This window comes from Xenopus tropicalis, chromosome 5 (genome assembly GCF_000004195.4).
Source record: "Xenopus tropicalis strain Nigerian chromosome 5, UCB_Xtro_10.0, whole genome shotgun sequence".
Lineage (NCBI taxonomy): Eukaryota > Metazoa > Chordata > Amphibia > Anura > Pipidae > Xenopus > Xenopus tropicalis.
Window position 1 is genome coordinate 66,809,878 of NC_030681.2, and position 25,440 is coordinate 66,835,317.

The window sequence follows — 25,440 nt, forward strand, 5'->3', positions numbered from 1 at the left end:
CAGTGGAAAGACCCGAAGACTTTTCGCTTGCAGGGAAGATGTCGGCCAGATATAAAGCTGCGCTACTCTGCTCTTTTAGTTTGGGGTTAGCGATAGGAACAGTTTTTAAAGTTAGAAACTATGCAATAAGGGACAGGTGAGGGGGGGGTCAAGGTAGTACTAGATAAGGCTGATGCGACACTATTTTCTAATTCTCTCGGCGGCTGAAAAACTCACGATATCATCATCCATAGAAATAACTTGAAAAGACTCGAAGCAAACCACACAAATCGTAAATACGCTAGAAAACGCCTTAGCACGGATTTTTCAAGCGTTTGCCGAAATACGCCAGTATTTGCACAGCAAGCTATTCTTATGTATACACAAAGGCAGTTGCCAGACCTAGCGGAAATACGCAGCGTTTTTTACTATTTTGCACTATTAGCACCATGGAAACGGGATTTGCTACATCACTAGTACTAGGATGAAAAACGCCATAGTCAGGGGCTGTGTGACTTGTGCTGCGTTTTTAGGCTGGGAAAATATGCAGCGTAAAAACAACAGCCTAAGGGGGCTTTTATAGCACGAGGGGTATAGTTCTCCTTTAAATAGCCCATTAATTGGGCTATTGTCTGCAGCTGGATGATGGGTATGGGTAGGGAATACTGACAGGAGGAATATTCATCATGGCAAGTTATAGCCAGCATGCCTCCTGTGGCTCAATCGGGAAGAGCACTGGTCCCAGGTTTTAGTACAGGGATTTCATGACAACAGTATAATTAAGATGTACTTTTTACTGTCCTTGTGGATGTAGCTGCAAAGTATAATACCTGGGAATCAATTGGTTAGAGAGTGAGCTAAACAGAGCCCAGACCCATGTGATTGTACTCCTCTACTTTCCACCTCCTCCACGTATGCTATTTTTGATTAATTTTCAAAAGCTTGTTGTTATAATTCTGAATACAGCAGCTGCTGTTGTTCACTAACAAGGTCTTGTCTTCCTGCCTGTCATTCAGAGGGGAACTCTATAGTGGGTTACACATTCACATGCTAAAAAAAGACATCAGCTGAAATGGCATGACTTTGTTAGTCATACATCAAGGCTTAGAGACTATACTTTAGAAATTGTACTACACAAACCTTTCCCACATTGTGTCTATATTTGAGTTAAGTTTGATCCAAAATATTTTTGTAAATATATATACAGTGTATTTCCTTCATCCAAGTCATGATATACAGTAGCTAGTGTAGATAAGCCTAAGGCAACTGGACTTTCGGAGTACTCTTGAAAATGTTTCACCATTTTTTTTGAGCAGCTTCTTCAGTTAAGTTAAGGGTAATTAAGGGGAATTCAGCTGAACTGAATAAACAGCTCTGATAATTGTTAAAATATTTTGTAGAATAGAAAAGCCTTAGACATTTGCCTCTAGATGTGTTCAATAAATGATAAGTAGGTTTCAGAAAGGGAATCTATTAGTCATATCCCACTGATAAGTCCTGAATTAAATATAAGAATAAACAGCAAAGATTTCAGTGGAATAAAAACAACAACATTTATAACTCATAACAAAGGCATACTATACCAAAACATGACCAGGTGCATCCTAATCTCCTAACGCGTTTCGCACCATGTGGTGCTTCATCAGAGGAGGTGATGAAGCACCACATGGTGCGAAACGCGTTAGGAGATTAGGATGCACCTGGTCATGTTTTGGTATAGTATGCCTTTGTTATTAGTTATGTTTTTGTTTATTTGAGCCAATAAATGTTGTTGTTTTTATTCCACTGAAATCTTTGCTGTTTACTCTAGGGGGCTGATTTACTAAGACACGATTTCGAATCCGAATTGGAAAAATTCCGATTGGAAACGAACATTTTGCGACTTTTTCGTATTTTTTGTGATTTTTTCGGCGTCTTTACGATTTTTGCGTAAAAACGCGAGTTTTTCTGCGTCTTTACGATTTTTGTGTAAAAACACGAGTTTTTCGACGTCTTTACGAAAGTTGCGCAAAGTCGCGTTTTTTCGTAGCGTTAACACTTGCGCGCAAAGTCGTGCCTTTTTCGTAGCGGTAAAACTTAAAAGGCGCGACGTTTCGCGCAAGTTTTAACGCTACGAAAAAGGCGCAGAAAAACTCGCGTTTTTACGCAAAAATCGTAAAGACGCCGAAAAAATCGCAAAAAATACGAAAAAGTCGCAAAATTACCGATCATTACGAAAAAAACGCAATCGGACGCATTCGGCCCGTTCGTGGGTTAGTAAATGTGCCCCTAGATGTGTTCATTTGCCTTTCTGCTAATGCTAACATGTGCAACATGGAACAAACTATACAACGATGTGCTTGTTTGTTTATTTATATTTGTTTGGTTATTTTTATCTACATTGTGTATGAATATTTATGTACATATACTTAGTGACCTATTTTTAATCTTATAAACCTGTTTAGGTACTTATCCAAAATCTCAAGCCTGTCTGTACAAGATTTTGGCACACATATATATATATATATATATATATATATACACAGCCAGTTGTAGGTTATTGATAATATCATTATGCAACACAGGTCACATACTTTACATATATGCAAAGACAACACCTTTGAAAATGATGTCATTTTTAAATATTTCCTGTTATGATAAAAGCATTGTGAAGCTTGACACATGGCTCTAGAAACTGCAATTTTGGCCTGCATGGAACAAAACACTACAATATTTGTTATTAGCAGTAACCTATTATTTTCCGATATACTAAAATTTTATTCAAGTAATTTGTCATAACTTGTGCCATTAATTCCAAACAATTTTTTTTTTCTAGGACAAATCCATTTAAATCTGTTAGTTAATCTATGTTAGTTACACTAAACATTTTTTCACCGCTGAAAAAGTACATGATTCTGCCAACTGTCAACTCAGTTCCAGTGGAACACAGGAGAAATCCACCTCAGAAGAACGAAGGGCAAAATGCTTATGTGTAATAGCTCTTATTCATTTATGTATATTGAAAAGTTACTAAAAATAGCATCTTTTACTATGCTAAAATTGTTTTTGGTGGTGAACACCTTTAAAGTAAATATGGACAAAGTTTTTCACTTGAATGGAAAACAGTTGACAGCACAAAAATGCCACTGATACCAGAACTGGTAATATTGTGCTTTTCCCATTTAAGTGAATTAATTTCAGGGCACCTTTTGCATGTGCTGCCTACAGACACGACCAAGTTGCAACAGTTGAACTACATTCTCTAGAATTGTTCTGGACTCTACACACAAATGGAACATGGGTCAAGTAGTATTGCCTTGACTGCCTCTGTTTACTGGGTCTGCTATAGCAATCCCAGCTTTCTCTCTCCTGATGGCAGCCCTGCACTAAAAATCATTGGTTCCAGGTCACTGTAATAAGAACAACCAGACTTAAAGGAACAATAACACCAAAAAATGAAAGTGTTTTAAAGTCATTTAAATATAATGTACTTTTGCCCTGCACTGGTAACACTGGGGTGTTTGCTTTAGAGACTCTACTATAGTTTATATAAAAACCCTGCTGTGTAGCCATGGGGCAGCCATTGAAGCTGGAAGAAAGGAAAAAAGGCACAGGTTACAAAGCAGGTAACAGATAATTCCCATAGAATACAATGGTATTTCATCTGTTATCTGCTATGTGCCCGTGCCTTTTCTCCCTTTTTCCAGCTTGAATTGCTGTCGCCATGGCTACACAGCAGGGTATTTATATAAGCTATGGTAGGTTTTATAAAACAAACACGTAACTTTTACTAGTGTAGGGCAACAGTACATTAAATTTTAATTACTTTGATATATTTAAACTTATTGGTGTTACTGTTCTTTTACGTAATTATTTGATGTTTGTTTATTAATTATAGCTGGCAAGTCACTGAGTAATAAATATTTTAACATATCTTAGTGACTACATACTCTTGAATAACTGAAAAGTAGTCAAAAATATGTAGGTAACACCAGTGATGTTGGCTTACAAACTATAATAAATATGCTTAGGGGCTGATTTACTAACCCACGAATCCGACCCGAATTGGAAAAGTTCCGACTTGAAAACGAACATTTTGCGACTTTTTCGTATGTTTTGCGATTTTTTTCGGATTCTTTACGAATTTTTCGTTACCAATACGATTTTTGCGTAAAAATGCGAGTTTTTCGTATCCATTACGAAAGTTGCGTAAAAAGTTGCGCATTTTTCGTAGCGTTAAAACTTACGCGAAAAGTTGCGCATTTTTCGTAGCGTTAAAACTTAACGCTACGAAAAATGCGCAACTTTTCGCGTAAGTTTTAACGCTACGAAAAATGCGCAACTTTCGTAATGGATACGAAAAACTCGCGTTTTTACGCAAAAATCGTATTGGTAACGAAAAATTCGTAAAGAATCCGAAAAAATCGCAAAACATACGAAAAAATCGCAAAATACCGATCATTACGAAAAAAACGCAATCGGACTCATTTCGACCCGTTCGTGGGTAAGTAAATCAGCCCCTTAGTGTTCATTTCCTGGGACCCTGCTGCTGCTGCTGCTTGGACCTGGGGGAGCAGTTTCAACATGTGTTTTTGAAAAATGCTTTGTTCCCAAACACAGGGCCGGATTTCCAAATTGGGCGCCCCGTGGCAGCCCCCGGTCGCACCCCCCCCCCCCAGTGCGCATGCGCGATACAGGGGGAGAGGGGTTTCCATGCGCGAACAGGGGAGGCGGGGTGCCTTGCGCGCGCATGCACAGTGGGCCAAACTTGGATACGGAGCAGTATGGGTAGAAAACTTTTTAGATTTTGGTGCTGGGTCACCTAGGGTGCTCGGCCAACTTGGCCCGCCTCTGTACATGGCTATGGCACCATGGGAAATGAGGAATATGGCTAGCCCCATGTGACATTTCAAAGTTAAATATAAAAAACTCTGTTTGAGGTTTTGAAAAACAGATTTGATTACAGGATTCATCTGGAGAAGCTCTATTAACTGATGTGTTTTGAATAAAACATGTTTTTCCATGACTGTATTCCTTTAAAGTAGCTATGCTTGACTTTGGTTGAAAAGGGTGACATTTATTAGACTAAATACGATAATAACTGATCTTCTCTAACCTGTTTCAGGTTTAGTGGGGTGAATACGGTAAGTGAGGCAGGAAAGATGCAGACTAGCTCCTCCCCTTGGCTGCTGGGTGTGAGAGGCAGACAGCCGTGCAATCTGGGGTAAGTGAGTGTTGCACAGGGAAGTAGAAAGCTGCGACTGCGGGGCAAAGAGGCACAGGCAGTGCATGGGGCTGACGCCTGAACCCGTAAGAGTCTGCACTGAGGGAGCCATTGGTGCCCTTGTCACTTACAAATCACGGAGGCAGAGAGAGGCCCCTGGAGGGACCCGGAAGCAAAAGTGACCTGCGCTTTGCGTCTGCAATCAGCTGGCCCCGCTGTATGGGAATGGGGGATCAGCATGAAGAGCCGCACAACACGGGCAATACTGGCAGCAGCGAAGAAGAGGCAGACGAAGAGGAAGAGGAGGATGGAGGGCGTGAGAGAGGACAGATACCACCTGCAAGTGACAGAGTTTCGGCGATCGCATATGACGACCGGGAGCTGGCTACTTCTGTGGACTGTGAGGAGCACCGGGTCGATAGTATTAGTGCAGTGCACTATGAAGGGCCACTCGCCTCCTGTTATCCGGATACTCCCCCTTCTGATAGGGACATTGAGGCCGTGGGGTGCCAGCCTGGAGCTGGGACTGTGTCACGGGCACAGGGGGGTGGCTCGATAGCTGTTAAGACTAGAAAGAGGTGCAGCGTACTTTGCACGGTGTATTGCGTGGAGAGCGATTTGTCAAGCGATCTGCCCCCTTTGTACCATATTGATGAAGGCAGCTTGCCTGAGCTTCCCACACGGGCTTCCCGTCTCAGTAGTACCGGCGAGTTGGCCCTTAGCCCCACCAGCCTGGAGCTGGAACTGTCTCCCATCTTGATCAGCAACGTGGGGGACTCAGCGCTCAAAGTGATGATGAGCTGTCGGGTGTGCTTGGAGGACAGATCTCTCAAACCCCTGCCCTGCTGTAAAAAGCCCGTCTGTGACGAATGCCTCAAGAGATACCTGAGCTCCCAGGTAACGCAACTGCAATGGTGGTGGTAGGCCTGTTTTCTACAGTCGCATGTGAGTAAAAGTGCTGCTACTTGCTGCTGACTGCAGTAGCTGAAGTTGGAGATGCTATTTCCAGTTTATCCTTACTAGGAGTGATTTTAATATCCTTATTCCCATATTCCATAATATCCTTATTACCATATTCCACATAATACTGTATTATACATACACATATTAACCAATACGAGTGGCAGAGGGGGCTCTTGATTTTTAGAAATTAGAGTTTATTTTTGGCTCTGGAAACTTTGTTAGCAACTCTTTGTGCTGTCCTGCAAACTAAGCAGTAATGAGAGGTTTAATCTATTATGACTACTCGTTTAAGTATTACACTCACTAATGTAAGAAAATAAATCATAGTTGGACAAGGAGGACAGAGGACCTGTTCTATGAGTGATGTGTTGTAAAGATACAGAAATTACATGTATGTCAATAATGATGCAAGAACAGCCCCAGTGTCACAAACATCATAATCTGCCCCTGCGAGAATGGAATATATTTTCTGCTGAAGTAATGGGGAAGTTTTTCAATATGAAATGCGTCACTTCAATTCTTAGGGTAATTCTTCCTCATTCCCCCACTCTTTGTGTCCTGTCAAGCTTGGTGTTCGTTTTTCTATTATACAGAACTGCAACCCTTTTTTTTAGAGATGCATTTCTTTTGATAATTACTCTTATCAAAAGGAATAAACTATGATGCATGTATTGCTTATTGTTTGGAGTGTAACATAGATAACTGCAAGCTTTAATTTTCTATTAATCTTAAATTTGATAGGTTTAATTTTGTACTGTAACAGATCAGTGCGTTCTTAAGAGAACTATGTATATTGCACAAGTCTGTCATAAGACCATCCTGATAGGATTGCTATTTCCAGACTTTTAAAAGAAAATCTAAATTGTTTTGGATTAAGAAACACTTCTCACACCCCTGCCCCTCTCCTGTATATGACAGGGTCACTTCCTGTATGGCTTGACTGTTATCTTCATACTGCTGAGAAAACAACCTGTTCCACTCACAGGGTATGTTGTGTGATAAATGCAGAGGATGTGGGCATTTGTTTTTCTTTCCATTGGTGCAATGCATGCATTGCTTTTCTGAAGGCAGTCATTACAAGAAGGCTTTGGCGATTGTAGCTGATCATCCTAGCAATGACTCATTAGAATACCTTATAGAGAAACTGAGTATAAAACCAGCAAGAGCTGTCCACATGTAGAAATTAGTATATAAGGAACAGCCACATTATCCAAGAATAGCTTTAGCTTTGTTAAAATGTAGCAAAGAAATGTTTGCAACATATTCATCTTCAAAAGGATACATATACTGAAAAAAACACAATCTAACTTTTCATTGATTGAATACATGATTTATGGAAATATCTCTTAATGGGGCAGTTTACTGTCTTGTTTAACATGAATGTAATTAATAGGGCTTATTCTGAGCAAACTTGCCATTTTAATCTAAAAAAAAAAAAAAAAAAAAAAATGCTCTGGGTTCTGTTATTTCTTTTTGCTGGGATATTGATGGTACTCCATGCTTGGTTTCTGGAAGTAGATAATTAGATTGCCAGTACATAAATGATTATCTGTGCAATCTATATATATAAGGACCACATAATGCTTTAGTGTCCCTATTTGCCATGTTTAGTTAAAATAATGAAAACTATTGAACTGTTGTGATTAAAACAATAGGCAAAAAGAGTGTTCAGTACATGCCCTGTATGTTTAAATTACGTTGAACAAGGCAGTATATTGCCCAAGGGCAAACTAAGCGGATTGAGCGCTTTCCTCAGCAGGCAATTTTTTATAGAAATGGAGAAAAGCGGATCCACTCTTACGTACCCATCCCTCCCCCCAACTCCAATTACAGGCCTGGCAACGCGTTGTGTAGAGCTACATGTAGTACATATCAGCACAAAAACGTGAATATATGCATACCGACGCCAGGCCTGTGTTTGGAGCTTTGAGTGTGTGTGCGTAAGAGCTGATCTGTTTTGCACTACACCTATAAAAACCGCCTGTGGAGAAAAGTCGTAAGTCAGCTTAGTGTGCCCTTGCTATAACCATTTTGCATAGCCAGTGACATTATAATGTCAGCACTCTTACCATTCAAGTATTGTAAAGCCAGTGAGCCCTAGAGTGACTAAATAAGAGGTCTGAACTGAAAATTGCCTTAGTGCATTGCATTTTAGTTGTGATTTTTCTTTTTTTTTATATCACCATTGGTTTATTAAGGAAATAACTCTTAAAGGCACAGCACAACCCCTTTTTCAACATTGATGCAATAAATGCTTGAGCTGAACATATGTATTACCTTTTTCTAAAATAAGGAAACATATATGGTTTTTATTATTCCTTGTTCTAGACAGGGCAAAATCTAAAAATAATACTAAAGCCTACTTTCTGATCCCAAAGAAAAAATCAAACCAGCTGTCCAAAGCCTCTTTATAAATAAACCTCCCCCCCATTCCCCCAACTAATATAATTTAAGAAAAAGAGCAGCTCCTTATACAGAGGCTTCTCAATGGACTGCTGGTATTGTTTGATTTTGATCTTTTGGGATCAGGAAGTAGAATGTGGCTTTAGTTTCATTTTCAAATGTTGCCCTTTTTCAAGCAAAGCTAATGGAAATAATTCATTACAAAATGCTAATTAGCATATTTATACTTTTATTTATTTATTTTTTTGCACCATGCTAACCCCAAAAGTTATGGCATTACTTTGCTTTGCATTAACTTCATACTTTGCCTAATCCATTTTATGCCTCTTTATCAAATTGACTTGCAAGGATTTTACTCACTTGTATGTTCACACAAAATAATTAAATAACTTTACTACATAACTACACATGATTTTACATAGTTTACCATGACGTTAAAATATTAACATTTAGTTTTTTTTGCATTTTTTTACACAATATATAAATTTGACCTTCACTACAGTGCTTTCCAACATTTCTATGGATAGCCATTGAGTATCACTATATAAATTACTTCTAGGTGTCTTGGAATTCACAATTGCGGTAAGCAAGCATGTGACACTTTGTGGGCATTGTTATTAAGACAAGTTTTGCCTCATCCTAAAATCTTGTGTATGCGCTAGAATGGGGGAACTAATGGATATGTACAGGCTACACAGTGGGCAGTGGCCCACGGGGGGATTAGTACTGCGGTTAAATCTCAGCTACTATGGGCAGCTAATCTCCCTGAAATGCCTTCCTACAAGCAATAAAGGGAATCGCCTGTGGGAAGGCATATGCAGCACAAAGTTTCCTCCATGCTTCTATAGGGAAATAAGTTACCTGCGGTTATTCTTGGCTACCATGGGTCGACTAATTTTCCTGCAGGCCATTGCCCTTAAAGACTGTGAGGAGTGCAGTGACATCTAGGAAAGTGTTGAATGGAAAATGAAAGTCATTGATTGCCCTGCTTCTATGCCTGAGGCATAGAGGCAGGCCAGGCAATATATTATTAACAACTCTGTTTTTTTTAAATAGAGGTATGGGACCTGTTATGCAGAATGCTCGGGACCTGGGGTTTTCAGGATAAGGGGTCTTTCTGTAATTTAGATTTCCATACCTTAAGTCTACAAAAAACTAATTTAAACCTTAAATAAACCCTATAGGATTATTTTGCTTCCAATAAGGATTAATTATATCTTAAATGGGAATATATACAAGGTACGTTTTTTTTTCAAAAATGTGAATAATTTGATTAAAAGGAGTGGCCATTAAAAGATGGCCTTCCCATAATTCGGAGCTTTCTTGATAACAGATCCCTTACCTGTACAAGTTTGGATGTTTTAAAGAAGAAGAAAAGTTACAGTAACTGGGGGGTGCTAAATGTTGGGCACACCCAGTGATTATAATCACTTACCTGATACCCCGGGCAACTGCTTCTGTTAGCAGAAAACTGCACTGACCCAGGGTTAATGTGACCGAGGATCCACTTCCTTCGCTTGTCTGTCCTTGGAGTCCCGGGCTGGCGAATGTGTTGTAGAGTGAAAAAGGCGAATTTCTTGTTTAGTTGGTTTTTCACTCTACGTGGTAGCAGTGTGAAAGCAGGAGAAGGAATTGGATCACTTGGCAACCCCCAGCGATTAGACCAGTGATCCCCAACCAGTGGCTTATGAGCACCATGTTGCTCACCAACCCCTTGGGTGTTGCTCCCAGTGGCTTCAGATCAGGTGCTTATTTATGAATTTTGGCTTGGAGGCAAGCTTTAGCTGTATAAAACCAGGCATACAACCAAACAAAACCTCATGTAGGCTGCTAGTCAACATAGGGGAACTTTTTGCATGCTTGTGTTGCTCTCCAACTTTTCTTTATATTTGCATGTAGCTCACAGGTCAAAAGGGTGAGGACCCCTGAATTAGACCTTTCCTTTCTCCTTAATTTGAAAAGGACTATTATTGCACAACTTTTATGTTTAGGGCGACAGGTCCCCTTTAAGAAGGTGATGTTATTTAAAGAAGACTGTAAGTCATAATCAGCTGGCTGGGGGGAGCTCATGAAGAACCTTATTTGGAAAAAGGTTGAAGATCCCTGTGAGGTCCTGTACCATGTGGTTGGTCCTCCAAATAATTTTAGCAGAGCCGCAGCTATTATTTCATCAGAGACGGAAACTTTATTTGTCAAGCACAGAACACAGAAGTATTTGGTAGCTCAGAGAGATCTCTCTAAGGCTGACCATTACAATCTCTTTTAACATTTATCATCCTCTTAACTGTGCTACTGCCACCACTGACAGGCCCAGAACACATTTCAAACAATTATATATTGCAGGGATGCAAGTAAAGAAAGTATATAAACAGGGTTCTTTACTCTGCAAGACATATCAGTGGTCAAAATATTTATTGTAGATCGAACAATCTGGTCACATTCTTTGGCTCCCGTGTAATTTGACCAATGTGCTTGATTTATGATAAATATTAACATCTATATTTGTATCTTTACTTAAAGTAGCATGTTTCATATTTTTGGATAAGAGTACCACATAAGAGCAATTATGACTGCTTCCATTCATGTTAATAAACATATAAATCGAAGATAAATCATTATCGCATTAGCAGAAAGTTGGGGTGAGCATTCTGCGGCCATATCAATTTGGATGAAAATGTATGCATTTTTTACCTTTTCCAAAAGCACCAATAGTATATCTTGGCTGCTATGTACTCTCCTTTGGAGGGTGATATAAACATGCAAAACAGGTGTTCAGTCAGGGTTATATTAAAAGACATACTATTCTATATGAGATGCAGGTCATGCACTCTGTTTCTTGTAGTTTCTTCTTTGTTCACTCTTTTGAATTATGCAAGCTGAAATATATGGGTAGGTGGAAAACAAACGTGCCTACTTGCCTTTCAACAACTACAAGCTTACAAATTTGATACCATACAGTAAATTAGTATAGTAAGTTAAGTTATATAAAATGCATATGCCCTTTTATCCTCACCCTGTTATATATTGGTATATATTTTTAAGCCAGCAATGGATTTTCCCATTTATTAACAAGATTTTTCTTTTTTACCATGCTTCTTAAAAGGAACTGTATTTACCTGTATTACACGCAAAGTGTTTTTTGTCCTTGTCACTATTTTAAGGTGAAAGTGCTCCTTTTAACAATGAGAAAGATGATTGTCTTATTTTAGACTCTTTTTTATTTTTTATGTGAGACTAAGTGCCACTGTTTCTACTTAAAAATGTTATGAATAGGAGTGCTACCTACTTACAAACATTGAATTACATGGAAAAACTTGTTACAAAAAATATTTTTAGAATCTTCAGTGTTTACTCAAGTACAATTAACAGAGAAACTGTTTTAAAAATAGCTACATAATTGGCAGTTTTAGCCCTTCCTTTCTGTCTCATGGACTTTAAATGGGGATATATTGCTATTTAATTCACACTTATATAACTTGTATATTACAAGTTATTATTGTCTACATAATATTAAGGCTCACATACTAGGGTCAAATTCACCAGGTTCATTTAAAGAAATTTTAAATATGAATGAATAGATTGATGAAAGGATAGATAGTTAAAAATATCTGTGTATATCTCAAATGCATTGTCTAAGCACAGGCAGAACTAATACATATTAATGTTTTTAAAAGCAGACAGATTGCTAAAAGGGGAATTGTAAAGAGTAATCTATTTTAGAAATGGCACAGTGATTATATTTAGAAAACTTTAAATTTGCATTGAGGTAAAACTTATTACATTTTCATTCAGTTCCCTTAATTATTTATCTTACTATACTGCTGCCATGTATCTTATTATGCAGGTACAAAAATAGAAGCTAAATGATACAGTGGTTGCATAATGTATCTGTAATAGCAGCTTGACTCTTTTTTAATGACCTGTTTATTGTATTTTATCTTTAGATTTACGCAGAAAAATACTAGTATTGATGGATATGATGAAACAAGAAGGGTCTACATTTCTAAGGCAGGGTGTGCGATTGCAATCTTTGCACTAGAAGAGACAAATTTCCAGTTTAAAAAACAGAATATAGGCTGTTGAAGGTATTGGGACCAAACTTTTTGCTGCACTCAGTAACCTGTGGCCCACTGCCACCTGAGACAAGTTCCTTAACTTGCCTTATAGTAGGTAGCACCCCTAGGTGTTAGAAAAATGTGCAAAAGTTAAGAAATAATCTGTGTCAAGACAGAATGCTGTTGAATGTATTGTCAATGTGTACACTTGTCAGTTGGCTTGAGAATTAATGTGAAGACAAGCGGAGCTACTTGTAGCAGCTACTTGTTGTGGCTACTAAAATAGACGATGCTGATCATTTACTGATAATTGTCTTTACATGTGTTTTAGCAGAGGAATTTCTCATTATTGTCTATGGCAAGGTATTTTCTGGAGTTATGAAAAAGTTGTTGCTACTATAAGCTCAGTGTGTCTTCACCCCAAGCATGAGGCTTTAGTAAGTCTAAAGGCATTCTTTTTAAGTACTTACTGCATATCTAAATTCCCAGATCCATGCTTGCTTCTCTGAGATATGGTGCTGGCAGCCTACAGAAGTGTGAAGACTACAGTGACATCACTGAAATCTCTCTGGCCTTTCTGTAGGCTGCCAGCGGCCTTCCTATTCTCTGCGCATGTGTGTAACTTGATCCAGTCTCCTGTTCTGTGTTACACATGCCCACCAGCCAATCAGAAGCGGATCTGGCAGAGGGGAGGGAATGAAACATGTGCAGTATGAAGGGAGAATACCTTTTTAGAGATGGCTGCCTGTTCTAGAAAATGTGAAGTAAGTGTGACTTACTTGATTAGGTGAGCCAAAAGTGTGGTGTTTTTACTAAACAATAGGAGGACTATTGGGCAGTATGCTTTTTAAATTTTGACTTACATTCTCCTTTAATCCACCTTCTGGGGCCTTGCCCTAACAGAGATTGTTAGATAAGCAAATGGACTTAGTGCATACTATACCATTCAGGAGCTGCAGGCAACCCCTCTGATATTGGTCAAATCACAAAAAACATAGGAAAGGGAAAAGATTGTCTAAGGGGGGGCTGTTCTATTTCATTTATGATTTGGCCCTTGTAACCAAATTAAAGATGCTTCTTTGGGTAGTCTGATTTCCATAAATCCAATAAGGAGCACATTCATCCAGTTGTATAGGTGGATAGCAATACAGTATACTGCAGCTTTTATTGTGTACTGTTGTCCTTATTTAAAGGAACAGTAACACCAAAAATCAAAGTGTTTCAAAGTAATTAAAATATAATGTACTGTTGCCCTGCATTGGTATAAGCTGTGTGTTTGCTTCAGAAGCACAACTATAGTTTATTTAAAGAATGCTGCTATGTAGCCATGGGGGTAGCTTTTTAAATTGAAATTTGGCTAAATGGCACCAGTTACATAGCAGATAACAGATCTACCCCCATGGCTACACAGCAGCTTATTTATATAAACTACAAAAGTCTTTCTGAAGCAAACACAGAACTTATACCAGTGCAGGACAGCAGTATATCATATTTTAGTTACTTTAAAATGCTTTCATTTTTTTGTGTTTCTTTGTAATTGTATAGTTAAAATCTGACACACAAAACCTTTGTCAAATAAGTAACCATACCTTTTAATTAAAAACCATAGGTAATACAAAACCAAAGAAGAAAAAATTCAAATAACTGAAGATTTTTTCCAAATAACCAAGGTGTTAAATTATTAGGAAAGAAATATTCATGGTAGAGCTATTCATATTGTAAAGTGCTTAGGCTGAAATTTATCACTATACACATCATCTAAAACTGCATTAAAACTTATTAACCTAAAAGATAATAGATATCTTATAATTACTAATTATTATGATTACTTATTGTTGGTCCTTGCCAGGTAGATAGATTGCAAATATATAACCCCCTACCTTTCACCCATTTTTGTGAGGAAATGTAAATTATGTGGAGAGTAGGTAAAGAAATAACATTCATATATTTTTCATAAAGCAAAAGGAAAAGAAGGTTTAGCGCAAGCTCTATTCATTAAACAAGTTACTTTAAGTGTGTTAGAAATGGAAGTTTGTAGATTTCTCCTATTTATAAACTCCGTTTCAGTTAGCAAACTATAAAGCTAATTTTAGACATTTTACAAATAACAAAAGAGTAGATTGCAAATTCCCAGTATAAATGAAATGTCAAAATTAGATAAGGCCTTTTATTTAAAACCTGCAGGGCTTTAGTCATTTTGGTTCGTGCAGCATAGTTTGTTTTTTCAATTACATACACACTGATCAGTGTTGTATTGTGAATGGAAAAACTGACCTTTAGTCAATGAAATGTGAGTCAAGGAGCAAAAAAAAGAAAATAATAGAAAGGGCAGGGCTCCTGTCAAACAAGTTCTCAAACTTAAGGTATGTCATTGTAGGTGCTGCTTTGTTGCAGTTTAGACCTTGGGTTGGGATTATTCTTAGTGAAGGTTTGAAAATAATGTTTTGCCTATTAAATCAAAACAATTAAAGCCTGTTTGATTTAATACATTTGTTGAAAACTTTTTACTTTGGTTTGTAGACATTTTAAAAGTAAAATTTTTAATGCATCAGATAAACAATTTAATGAGCTAATTTGTAAAAAGCAGGATAAGCTATTTAAAACACCAAAAGTACACGCAACTCCCTTTTAACCCTCGGACGTGTATTTCCATTCTTTAATATTGTTATTTTGTTTTTTTTGTTTTCTTTTCTAATTTTTAAAAAAAAATTAAGCTTACTCTTATGCTATGCATTAGAGTCCGGCAGCGGATCAGATACCTGCAAGAAAAGCAGGTACTCTTCGGGTTGTGAGTATGATTTCGGATGCGGGTATAGATGCAGGTAAAGGGTCGAGTTGTGGGTCTTATCCATATTTTTTATATTACCTATATTATCTATATTTTACTTTTTCTAACCCTGCCAACTTCTGATGTTGTCTTTTACATATGGGATGGCATATGCGGCACTGCGATTTCCCCCGAAATCTTGGAAGTTTCCTCTCAAGGCAGAATGATTTACATTCTCGCCGGTGGGATGGTATTTCGGGGAGATTAGCCGCCCGCGACACGGGAGATTTGTCGCGGGCGACTAATCTTCCTGTGTACCAGAGCCCTAAATAGTGGCCTATTTATTGCAGAGAAAAGGAAGGTAGGTATCATGCATAAAACCCCTTGCCTGCCATTTGTGTTAGATATATTTAAATGCCTTGTGCACCTTATCCTTAAATGTAGGGAAAAGTCCTGCCGCAGCTTCCAGTGTATATTGGAACACCTTATCCTTAAACCAGTTGGAAGTCTAATTTTGATTGACCGTTTTGTCTAATACAGCCTTTGGAGGGGTCCTTTTGCCTAGAAGATTTGCAGGATTTGTGCTGAAGTCAGTTATTTTGTTATTCTTTGTGCTGGAATTAGTTATTTGAGAAACAGATGCTGTGAGGGTGATAGTGAAGAGTAACTTGGTTATTTCAGAAACAGTATAGAATTTTTAATTTTATTATATTTAGAAAATGTCGTATTTCAGTATGATGACATGTATATTAAATTTTTATTTTTGCGGTAGTTCACTTTAGCAGATGCAGGAAAACATTATTATTGAGTCTTATTTAAAGAATATCTAGGACAGCAAATAAATGTTCTTCCCAAATTGTCTGTCCCGCTTACTGCCACTTCGACCCCACAGTGAAGGTTTATATAAGTAAGCAGGAAAGAGACAGCAATTGTCTACACCTGTACAGGACAATATCCACAAGGAATTTGTATTTGCCTTTTTCCTTAATTTTTTTTTTTTCCACACTCAAATATCAGGTTAATTGGCACCTAATAAAATAAGCCCCAGTATGGCGTAAATGTGATAAGAGACTTCACTGGGGCAGAGACGGTTACGAATGGTCAAGGTTGAATGTAAAGTTCTTTGAAATATGTAAAATTTTTAGTACTGAATAAATCTCTGCATGTTAATTTGGCCACACAACTTATGCCCCATTGCACGTCAGCAGCACATTCTGTGATTTTTTTACAGAAAAAGTGATTATCCACATGCTATTCAGTGAATTTCTATGGTACAAATCAATTGCTTCTTTAAATTTGTAGTTATAGATGTGGAATAAAATGTAGTCACAAGTACTACACCTATTGCTAAAAAAAGGTGATTTTTCTGAGCGCAAATTCACGTCCATATACAATGGAGTAGGGAGTTACTGCAGACAATGTAATCAAGAGCATTTTCTCGTGATTGTGCTATTTGTGTTTTACCTGCGGTGATTCTTACTACCCACAATGGAAAGAAATTTGCAGGTGTTTTTTCACTGCAACAAAATGTGCGTGGCAAAATGCTCTTTTGCGAGTTCATGTGACTAAGGAAAATAAAGCAATGCGAATGCCTTCCCACCGATTATTTACTTTATTGCCAGTGGGAAGGCATTTCGGGGAGATTAGTCACCCAAGGTAGACAAGGTTAACCACGGACAACATATCTCCCCGTGGGCCATGCACTTTCAGATCTCAACAAAAAAGGGCATTGCTGTGTTTTGCTAACTTTAGCAGATAACAAATTTCAAATAAAAATGTATTTTTATTTTGTGATGTATCTGTATTAAATTTTTGCTTTAGTTCCCTTTTGTTTAACCTAATACACTTTACAATATTAATCTGGTGGTGCTTTGTGATATTACCTAAAGATTGACAAAAATATGTTCAGTCAACATCATTCAGCACTGAGAACACCTGCTGTGTCTGTTCCCATTAAATACACCACAAATCAACAATAGTTTGTGGAGGGATCAGTAACACAAGCTGCCTTGTCTGTGGTAACTATGGATTAGTGACATGGGGAGAAGCCTTTTAATTACAGTTGCTGGAGAATAGTTAACTGCTAAACATAAAAATGCGTAATAAATATTTAATAGCTTTTAAAAACCGAAGTAAATAAATCATGTTGCTTTCTTGTACATTAACCATTTTGTGATGAAATGTTCATGTTGTATACAAAATGTTAAGGTGGCGATACATGCACCGATAACTGGTGAGTGTATGGTGGGAGACTAGGTGACCAGTATCAGTAAAAGACTTGGATATCGGTCGCTGTGTCAATCTGGCAGGACTGAAAATTTTTGATGTGCCTGAACATCATAATGTTAATGCTAAATTGTCAGATAGGGGTAAAGAATTCCTTTGTTTTTATCTGCATATCTGCCGATTTAGCTCTAAAATAGACCTTTTTGATCAGTTCAGCTTTTCCTCTGGGTGTTGGGATCAGGTACAGGGTACTGATTTATTATTACAGAAAAATTTGAACTGTTTCATTAAATTGGACTCTATGGAAGATGGACTTTTCATAATTCAGAGCTTTATGGGTAATGTGTTTCTGGAAGACGTGTGTGTGTATACGTTGGATAAACGTTGGATAAACAAATAAGCATTATTTCTTTTTCACAGTACTTTTAAGCCCTGTGAGCTTTATATGATGTTCTCTATTACTTTTCTGCGGTGTGCATCCAGTCATTCCCTCCAATAAATGAGTGCTTATGATCGCTACATAGACAACAAATTCATATTTTTGGCAAGGAGATGGGCAATCTTTAGATATATGGTAATAATGCTGAACCCTAAAAGTTCTCCTTAAATAAGGGTGGTGCAGTACAATTTCTAGATGTGAAGGTTTTTAAATGTGGCACTAGAGTGGGAAACAAGTTAATCCATAAACCAGCGGATCAAAATACCATTTTACATTAGACTAGTTTTCATCTGTTGAAGGAACAGTTCAGTGTAAAAATGAAACTGAGTAAAATGGAGAGACTGTGCAAAATAAATAACAACCACATACTGGTAGAAATATAAAAATCAAACATTGCATCACATGCACCAGTACACAAGTAGTATACATTATTACTTGCCCATGTGGGCTTTCTTATGGGGAAAAGCATGAAATACTCTTTAGAGAGTGGGTTGGCAACCATCGTCCAACTCTGAGAGCTGCTTTTACTGAAGGAAAAACAGACATCCCTTCCTATAAACATTATTTAGAAAAGGGTCATACTCCATGTACTTTTCGTTTTATGGGTATTGACTTAGTAATTGAACCAAAAAGAGCAGTTTATTGGTCTAGAATTCTATTACAAAGAGAAATCTGCTCTTTTTTTTTATCAATCTTTGTAGCTGTTGATGGCTATGTTTTGTATATAACTGAATATCTCATCCATGAAGAGGAGGTGGCTGACGTTTGAACTTGCAACAATATCTAATCCATCTGATTATCTGGCTGAGGGGATCCAAGCCTATGCCGAACAGCAGCAGGGACATTACTGAAAGATTTTATATTTTTATATAAACACAACTGGGCAAATTGCATTTGGGCAGTAATTCATGGCAACCAATTAAATGTTTGCTTTTAATGTTTTACCTTAAGCTGGTTAAAAAGGCTAATGAATGATTGGTTGCTATGGGTTACTGCCCAGGTGCAAAATTGCCCAGTGTTTATAAATGAGCCTCAACCTCTTTTACATAGTAAGTTAGGTTGAAAAAAGACGTACGTCCATCACGTTCAACCATAATGCCTATATATAACCTGCCTAACTTCTAGTTGATCTAGAGGAAGGCAAAAAAACCCCATCTGAAGCCTCTCTAATTTGCCGCAGAGAGGAAAAAATTCCTTCCTGACTCCAAGATGGCAATCGGACCAGTGCCTGGATCAACTTGTACTAAGAGCTATCTCCCATAACCCTGTATTCCCTCACTTGCTAAGAATCCATTCAACCCCTTCTTAAAGCTATATAATGTATCAGCCAGCACTACTGATTCAGGGAGGGAATTCCACAACTTCACAGCTCTCACAGTAAAAAAACCTTTCCGAATATTTAAATAGAACCTCCCTTCTTTTAAACTGAGTGGATGCCCTCCTGTACGTTGGAAGGACCTACTGGTAAATAAAACATTTAGAGAGGTTATTATATGATCCCCTTATATATTTATACATAGTTATCATGTCACCTTGTAAGCGCCTCTTCTCCAGTGTAAACAGACCCAACTTGGCCAGTCTTTCTTCATAACTAAGACTTTCATACCCTTTACCAGCTTAGTTGCCCTTCTCTGGACCCTCTCTAATTTAATATTGTCCCGTTTGAGCACTGGAGAACAAAACTGAACAGCATATTCTAGATGGGGCCTTACCAGCGCTCTGTAAAGGAGAAGAATAACACCCTCCTCCCTTGAATCTATACCCCTTTTAATACAGCTCAAAACCTTGTTTGCCCTTGCAGCTGCTGCCTGGACTTTGCTTGTTACAGCAAGTTTATTATCTACAAGGACTCCAAGGTCCTTCTCCATTATGGATTTGCCTAGTGCAGTCCGATTAAGGGTATAAGTGGCTTGCATATTTTTACATCCCATGACCTTACATTTATCCACATTAAATGTCATCTTCCACGTAGCCGCCCAGATTGCCAGTTGGTCAAGATCCTGCTGCAAGGATGCCACATCCTGGATAGAATTGACTGGTCTGCAGAGTTTTGTGTCATATGCAAACACTGATACATTGCTTATACCCACCCCTAAGTCATTAATGAACAAGTTAAACAAAGTGGACCCAATACAGAACCCTGAGGGACCCCACTGAGAATCTTACTCCAAGTAGAGAATGTACTATTAACAACTACCCATCCTGTAGCCAGTTTTCTATCCATGTGCAAACGACTTCACTAAGACCAACAGACCTTAGTTTAGAAAGCAGTCGTTTGTGGGGAACGGTATCAAATGCTTTGGCAAAATCCAAATAGATTATATCTACTGCATCCCCCCTGTCCAGCTTCTTACTCAACTTATCATAAAAAGCAATTAAATTGGTCTGACGTGACCTGTCCTTCATAAAGCCATGCTGATTACTGCTCATAATGCCATTCTCCAATACATAATTTTGTATGTGATCCCTTAACAGGCCTTCTAATAACTTGCCCACCATGAATGTCAAACTTACAGGCCTATAATTGCCAGGCTGAGATCTTAATCCCATTTTAAATATAGGAATGACATTAGCTTTCCTCCAATCCAGAGGTACCATACCAGATGAAAGCGAGTCTGAGAATATCAGAAACAAAGGCCACTGTAAAACTGAACCTAGCTCTCTCAGTACTTGAGGGTTTATTCCATCTGGCCCTGGTGCCTTGTTAACATTAATCTTATGTAAACCTTTAAGCACCATATCCTGCGGCAACCACTGACTAGTTTGAGCTGAGCCAACATTGCAGCTATTGGGTGGGTCTTGGCACTCTGGCTCCTCTGTTGTACATTGAATAAAAGAACTTGTTTAGCACATTTGCCTTTTCTGTACCAATTGTAACCATATTGTTACTATAAATCAATGGGGCCACACACTCTACTTGCATCTTTTTACTATTATACTTTTTGGGGTTAGTTTTAGCCTCTACCGCAATATGCTCCTCATTTTCTATCTTAGCCTTCCGGATTGCTTTTTTACAACACTTGTTGTAGTGTTTATATTAGTGTAGTGTATATTAATTAAATGCAGCTTCTGTCCCCCTTTTTTTCCTATTAACTTCTTTACCTCCAAATTAAGGCACATAGGATGATTCTGAGCACTCCTACATTTACTTATTAATGGAATAAATTGAGAACAGTAATGATTTAATATCATTTTAAATGACAACCATTTCTATTCAGTGTTTTTAGCAGAAAACACAATGCCCCAATCTATGCTCTGAAGCATTACCCTTAAGGAGCTAAAATTTGTCCTCTAAAATTCAGGGCCTTTGTTGCCGCAGCGTATATTTGTTACCTGCACCAAACAAATAAAATTATGGTAACTGTTACCCAGGGTTTTAATGACTTGCACATTTGCTATATTTCTGAGTCATTTCAGATCACTACATCCAACATAGCATGGTTTCTGGTTGGCTCTTCAAAATCTTGTAACACGTTTATAAACTTGTTCCCATTTACTTTCCTGGCAGTACTATTGATCCAGTCAATATCATCAGTATAATTAAAATCACCTGCCTCAAACATTACGAAAGATCACAAGGGTTCACTAGTCACAGAGGAAACAGCGCTTTGAAAGTCCCCATAATGAAAGTGTTAAACGGTCTGTACCCATAGGTGAATTTCTAAGAATCCGTAGGAATTGTTCATCAGAGAGTTTCTTTGAACTAAGAGCTGGTGAACTGAGAGATCTTCTTAAGTGTAGAGAGGATACAGCAATATGAAGGGGTTGGAAACGTGAACTCCAAATGGGCAGAAATGCTTAAACCTAAACCTCGGACCGATATGGTCAATAATTTATTATTATAATAATAATAATTTATTAGCACTTTTTGTAACCAGTGGCCAGAAATATTGAATATACTATGCAAACATTGGCATATACTGAAAACGGACCCACATTATGGAAATACTTAGGTGAAATTTCCCAATACACACCTAGGCACACACCCAATCTAAGTGATGTGTTAGTCAAGAGTCATTTTATCAATTACAGAGGCAATAAACCCAGATGCTGTAACCCTGGCACTTTTGCTTGGGGTACCTGTAACATTTCCCATCATATCATCAATATTAACAACTTTACCGTCAGGTTCAGGAGAACATATAGAAATGGCCAATATGCAAACTGTAGAACCACTGGGGTAATTTATATGATTATCTGCCCCAATACGAGACTAACAAACTGCTTGTGAACACTGAGGCTTTGAACACTGATGACAATAAAAAAGACTAAAGGAATAAACTCTGTTAGCAAGCATTTTTATTGCAAACACAATGGTGACCCAGAAGAATTACTAGCAACAGTCATTGAAAAAGTTAGTTTAGGTATTAGAGGTGGAAACCTGAACCATACCCTATTATCTAAAGAAAGTAGATGGATATACGCTGTCTCTCAGAGAACTAAGTGAGATTCTATCCCTGCATACTTATATTTACGTTGTATTAAATGAGGCATACATTCTGGTAGTTCGACAATTTTATAATACAGGTATCGGACCCCATATCCGGAAACCCATTATCCAGAAAGTTCCGAATTACGGAAAGGCCATCTCCCATAGACTCCATTTTAATCAAATAATTCACATTTTAAAAAATGGTATCCTTTTTCTTTGTAATAATAAAACAGTACCTTTTATTGATCCCAACTAAGATATAATTAATCCTTATTGGAGCAAAAACAATTCTATTGGGTTTAATTACTGTTTAAATAATGTTTAGTAGACTTAAGGTAGGAGATCCAAACTATGGAAAGATCCCTTATTTGGAAGACCCCAGGTCCCGAGGATTCTGGAAAATGGGTCCCACACCAGTACTCTCATGTATGGGATAACCTTTCCTAGCTATTTACTAGAAAATAGACTTTTCTACGCCGTGCCTGCATTGTTTGTAAGATTTTAGTTGTATCTCATTTGTTATTTTGTACAAAATAGGTGTTACAACATTTCATTTTGTATACTTGGTATTATATGAGTGCCAATACATGTTAGAGAACCCATATCGATACAATGTAGCGTTTTCACCTAAGGGAAAGTGTAAGCTGTAGCTAGATACTCGTCAGACATAAACCACCCACAATCTGATGTCATCAAGAAGAGGCGGGGGAAGACGCATAGAGCTTGCGCAAACCGGCAGCTCCTAGCCTTTGACAAAGCCCAATACGGGCAAAACGCATGTCAGGCAATTCTAGATTTAGTTCTCTAGGGACTGTGAGGGTGTGAATTTTGAGGCTGGCGCAGATAGTGTGGACAAGTTGGAGTAGCTCAGAGATCTGTAGGGCAAGGTTATGACAGGCAGGGAAAATCAGACGGCAGACTGCAGTTGTGCTGAGCGGAAGCTGTAGTGCATAGACAGATACGTATGGCAGTCTAAAGTTTGCATGCTGAATACTTACCAACTTGGGAGAGGGTGTTGAAACCTCCACATACTACTTACACTTATGCCAATCCAGACACTATATAATGCCATTATCACACCACTACCAGCCTTGTCCCAACTTGTTATATTCATGGCCAATGTCATATAACTGTATGTAAAGGGTAATATTCATATGGTAACGAGGTCAGAGCAACAACTGTGGAGGACTACCAGTGATACTTGACCCCAGTATTTTACCATCTTGGCTGGTACAAATGATGCTTGACACCAATTTTATTAATAGGCAAGAAAGGTAAATACCCTATTTGTTGTATGAAATACATGTAATGTATTCATGATTATTTGTCTGTAAATTTGGAAACTAAATTTGTTTGCCTTAAGTAACATTTGATTCTAAGGGTTTTTCATTTTTTCATGTCAAATCTGCTGTAAATTAAATGCATGCCCTTCCCCCACTGTTAAATATATTGCCAGGATTACTGTACTTGCTGAGCACTGTCACAAGGTTTGTCTGCCGTGCAGTATGCAAATCCCTAAATTAAGCTTAAACTACTTTCCCAGAAAGGAAAGGCCATAGTACAATCAGATGGCTTGGCTTTTCAGGATTATCCCTTGTTAATTATTGTAATGATGTCTGAGTAATATATTACAAAATGTGCATATGTTTGCCTGGCTCCCACTGCTATACTAAAAGCCATCAGCTGCATATATTAGTGGCTTGACTTTACTATATAACAAATAAGAAAGCCAAACCATAATACAGGTACCAAAATTCTGCTGCTGGAGAAGTTAGTCTGCTTTCTGTCACTTATTCCTGAAATATAACTTCCAGCATCTTGTTGAGAGTCATGAGAGGATACTGGGAGCTATAGCTGTTCAAAAATACATCAAGGAAATTTCATCATCATATAGGAGCATGCATTGTTCTGCCTCTTCCTACTTCTGTTAATAATAATAATAATAATAGAAACTACCATACGGCTTGCAAACATCAAAAACTGTGAAATTATTTGCTTGGCAAAAAAAAGCTCAGTTTAATGTCCTATTTTAGAAGTTCCTTGTTTAAATGAGAGATTATACTGTGCTTGCTTTCATAAGGTGATTTGTGGCAATTTCTCTCTTGCACCCATCTGCTCCAGTCTGTCCCATGCTCAGTAAGCACTGAGTACTAAGGGACTGATTATCAACATTTGGATTTATCATTTTTGGGGCTAAAACCCGCAAATTCAAATACGGGTTTCCAAAACTCTGTTTATTGTGCTCAAAAAAATTAAATGTTAAACTTAAAGGGGAAGAAGTAAAAACTAAGTAAGCTTTATGAAAAAGTTAAATACAGCCATAAGCATTTACAGAAACACTGCACTGAGTCCTCTATCAAATGAAACAAAGGATTTCTTTTATTTTTTTGTGTACATGTGTTCTTCTGTGCCAGACTTATTTCTCTCAGAAAAAATCCTTCAGGGCAGGGGCATGAGTCAGCTCAGTTTGCTCCGCTCTCCTTCCCTCTCTCCCACCTCCCATAAGAAACCATAAGAATGCACTCCCCCTCCCTTAGGAATGTGTGATCTGAGCTTTCAACAGCTAAAGCTGCAGCAAGAAGCTTCCAAGACCAAGCTAAAATGACAGCTGCTATCTAAACAAATGGTAAAGCTTTCTGCAGAATGAATATAGTGTTCTAGATGGCACTAATGTGGCTAATCTGTTTTTTTTTTTTTTTTTGAGAGTTTGTAGAATGTAGAAGGCATATTTGCTGCATTCAAGTTTTTTTTAATAAGCACACAGTCTAGTTTCATATGTATTACAGTTTATTTGAATTAGAAAAAATTAACATTCTAAATTTGATAAATTGATCTCCTGGGTTTTGACCTAGAAATTTTTAGTTTTTACTTTGTATATAATATCTGCCAGTATAAATGTTCATCTTAACCACACTGTGTGTACCTAGAATAATATTTCACATATATCTAGTGGTGTCTGTATTCATTTTAAAA

The 25,440-nt window shown here is 37.8% G+C and overlaps 1 protein-coding gene across 1 annotated transcript in view; it reads left to right on the forward strand.

The window, feature by feature from the left end:
• The first annotated feature begins 5,089 nt into the window (after positions 1-5,089).
• Positions 5,090-25,440, forward strand: part of rnf217 (ring finger protein 217) — a 61,186-nt gene continuing 40,835 nt past the window's right edge. Inside the window, exon 1 of the mRNA XM_004914601.4 lies at positions 5,090-6,079. Within this exon, the coding sequence (XP_004914658.1) occupies positions 5,402-6,079 (678 nt within the window). The 5' untranslated portion in view covers positions 5,090-5,401. The remainder of the gene's footprint in view (positions 6,080-25,440) is intronic.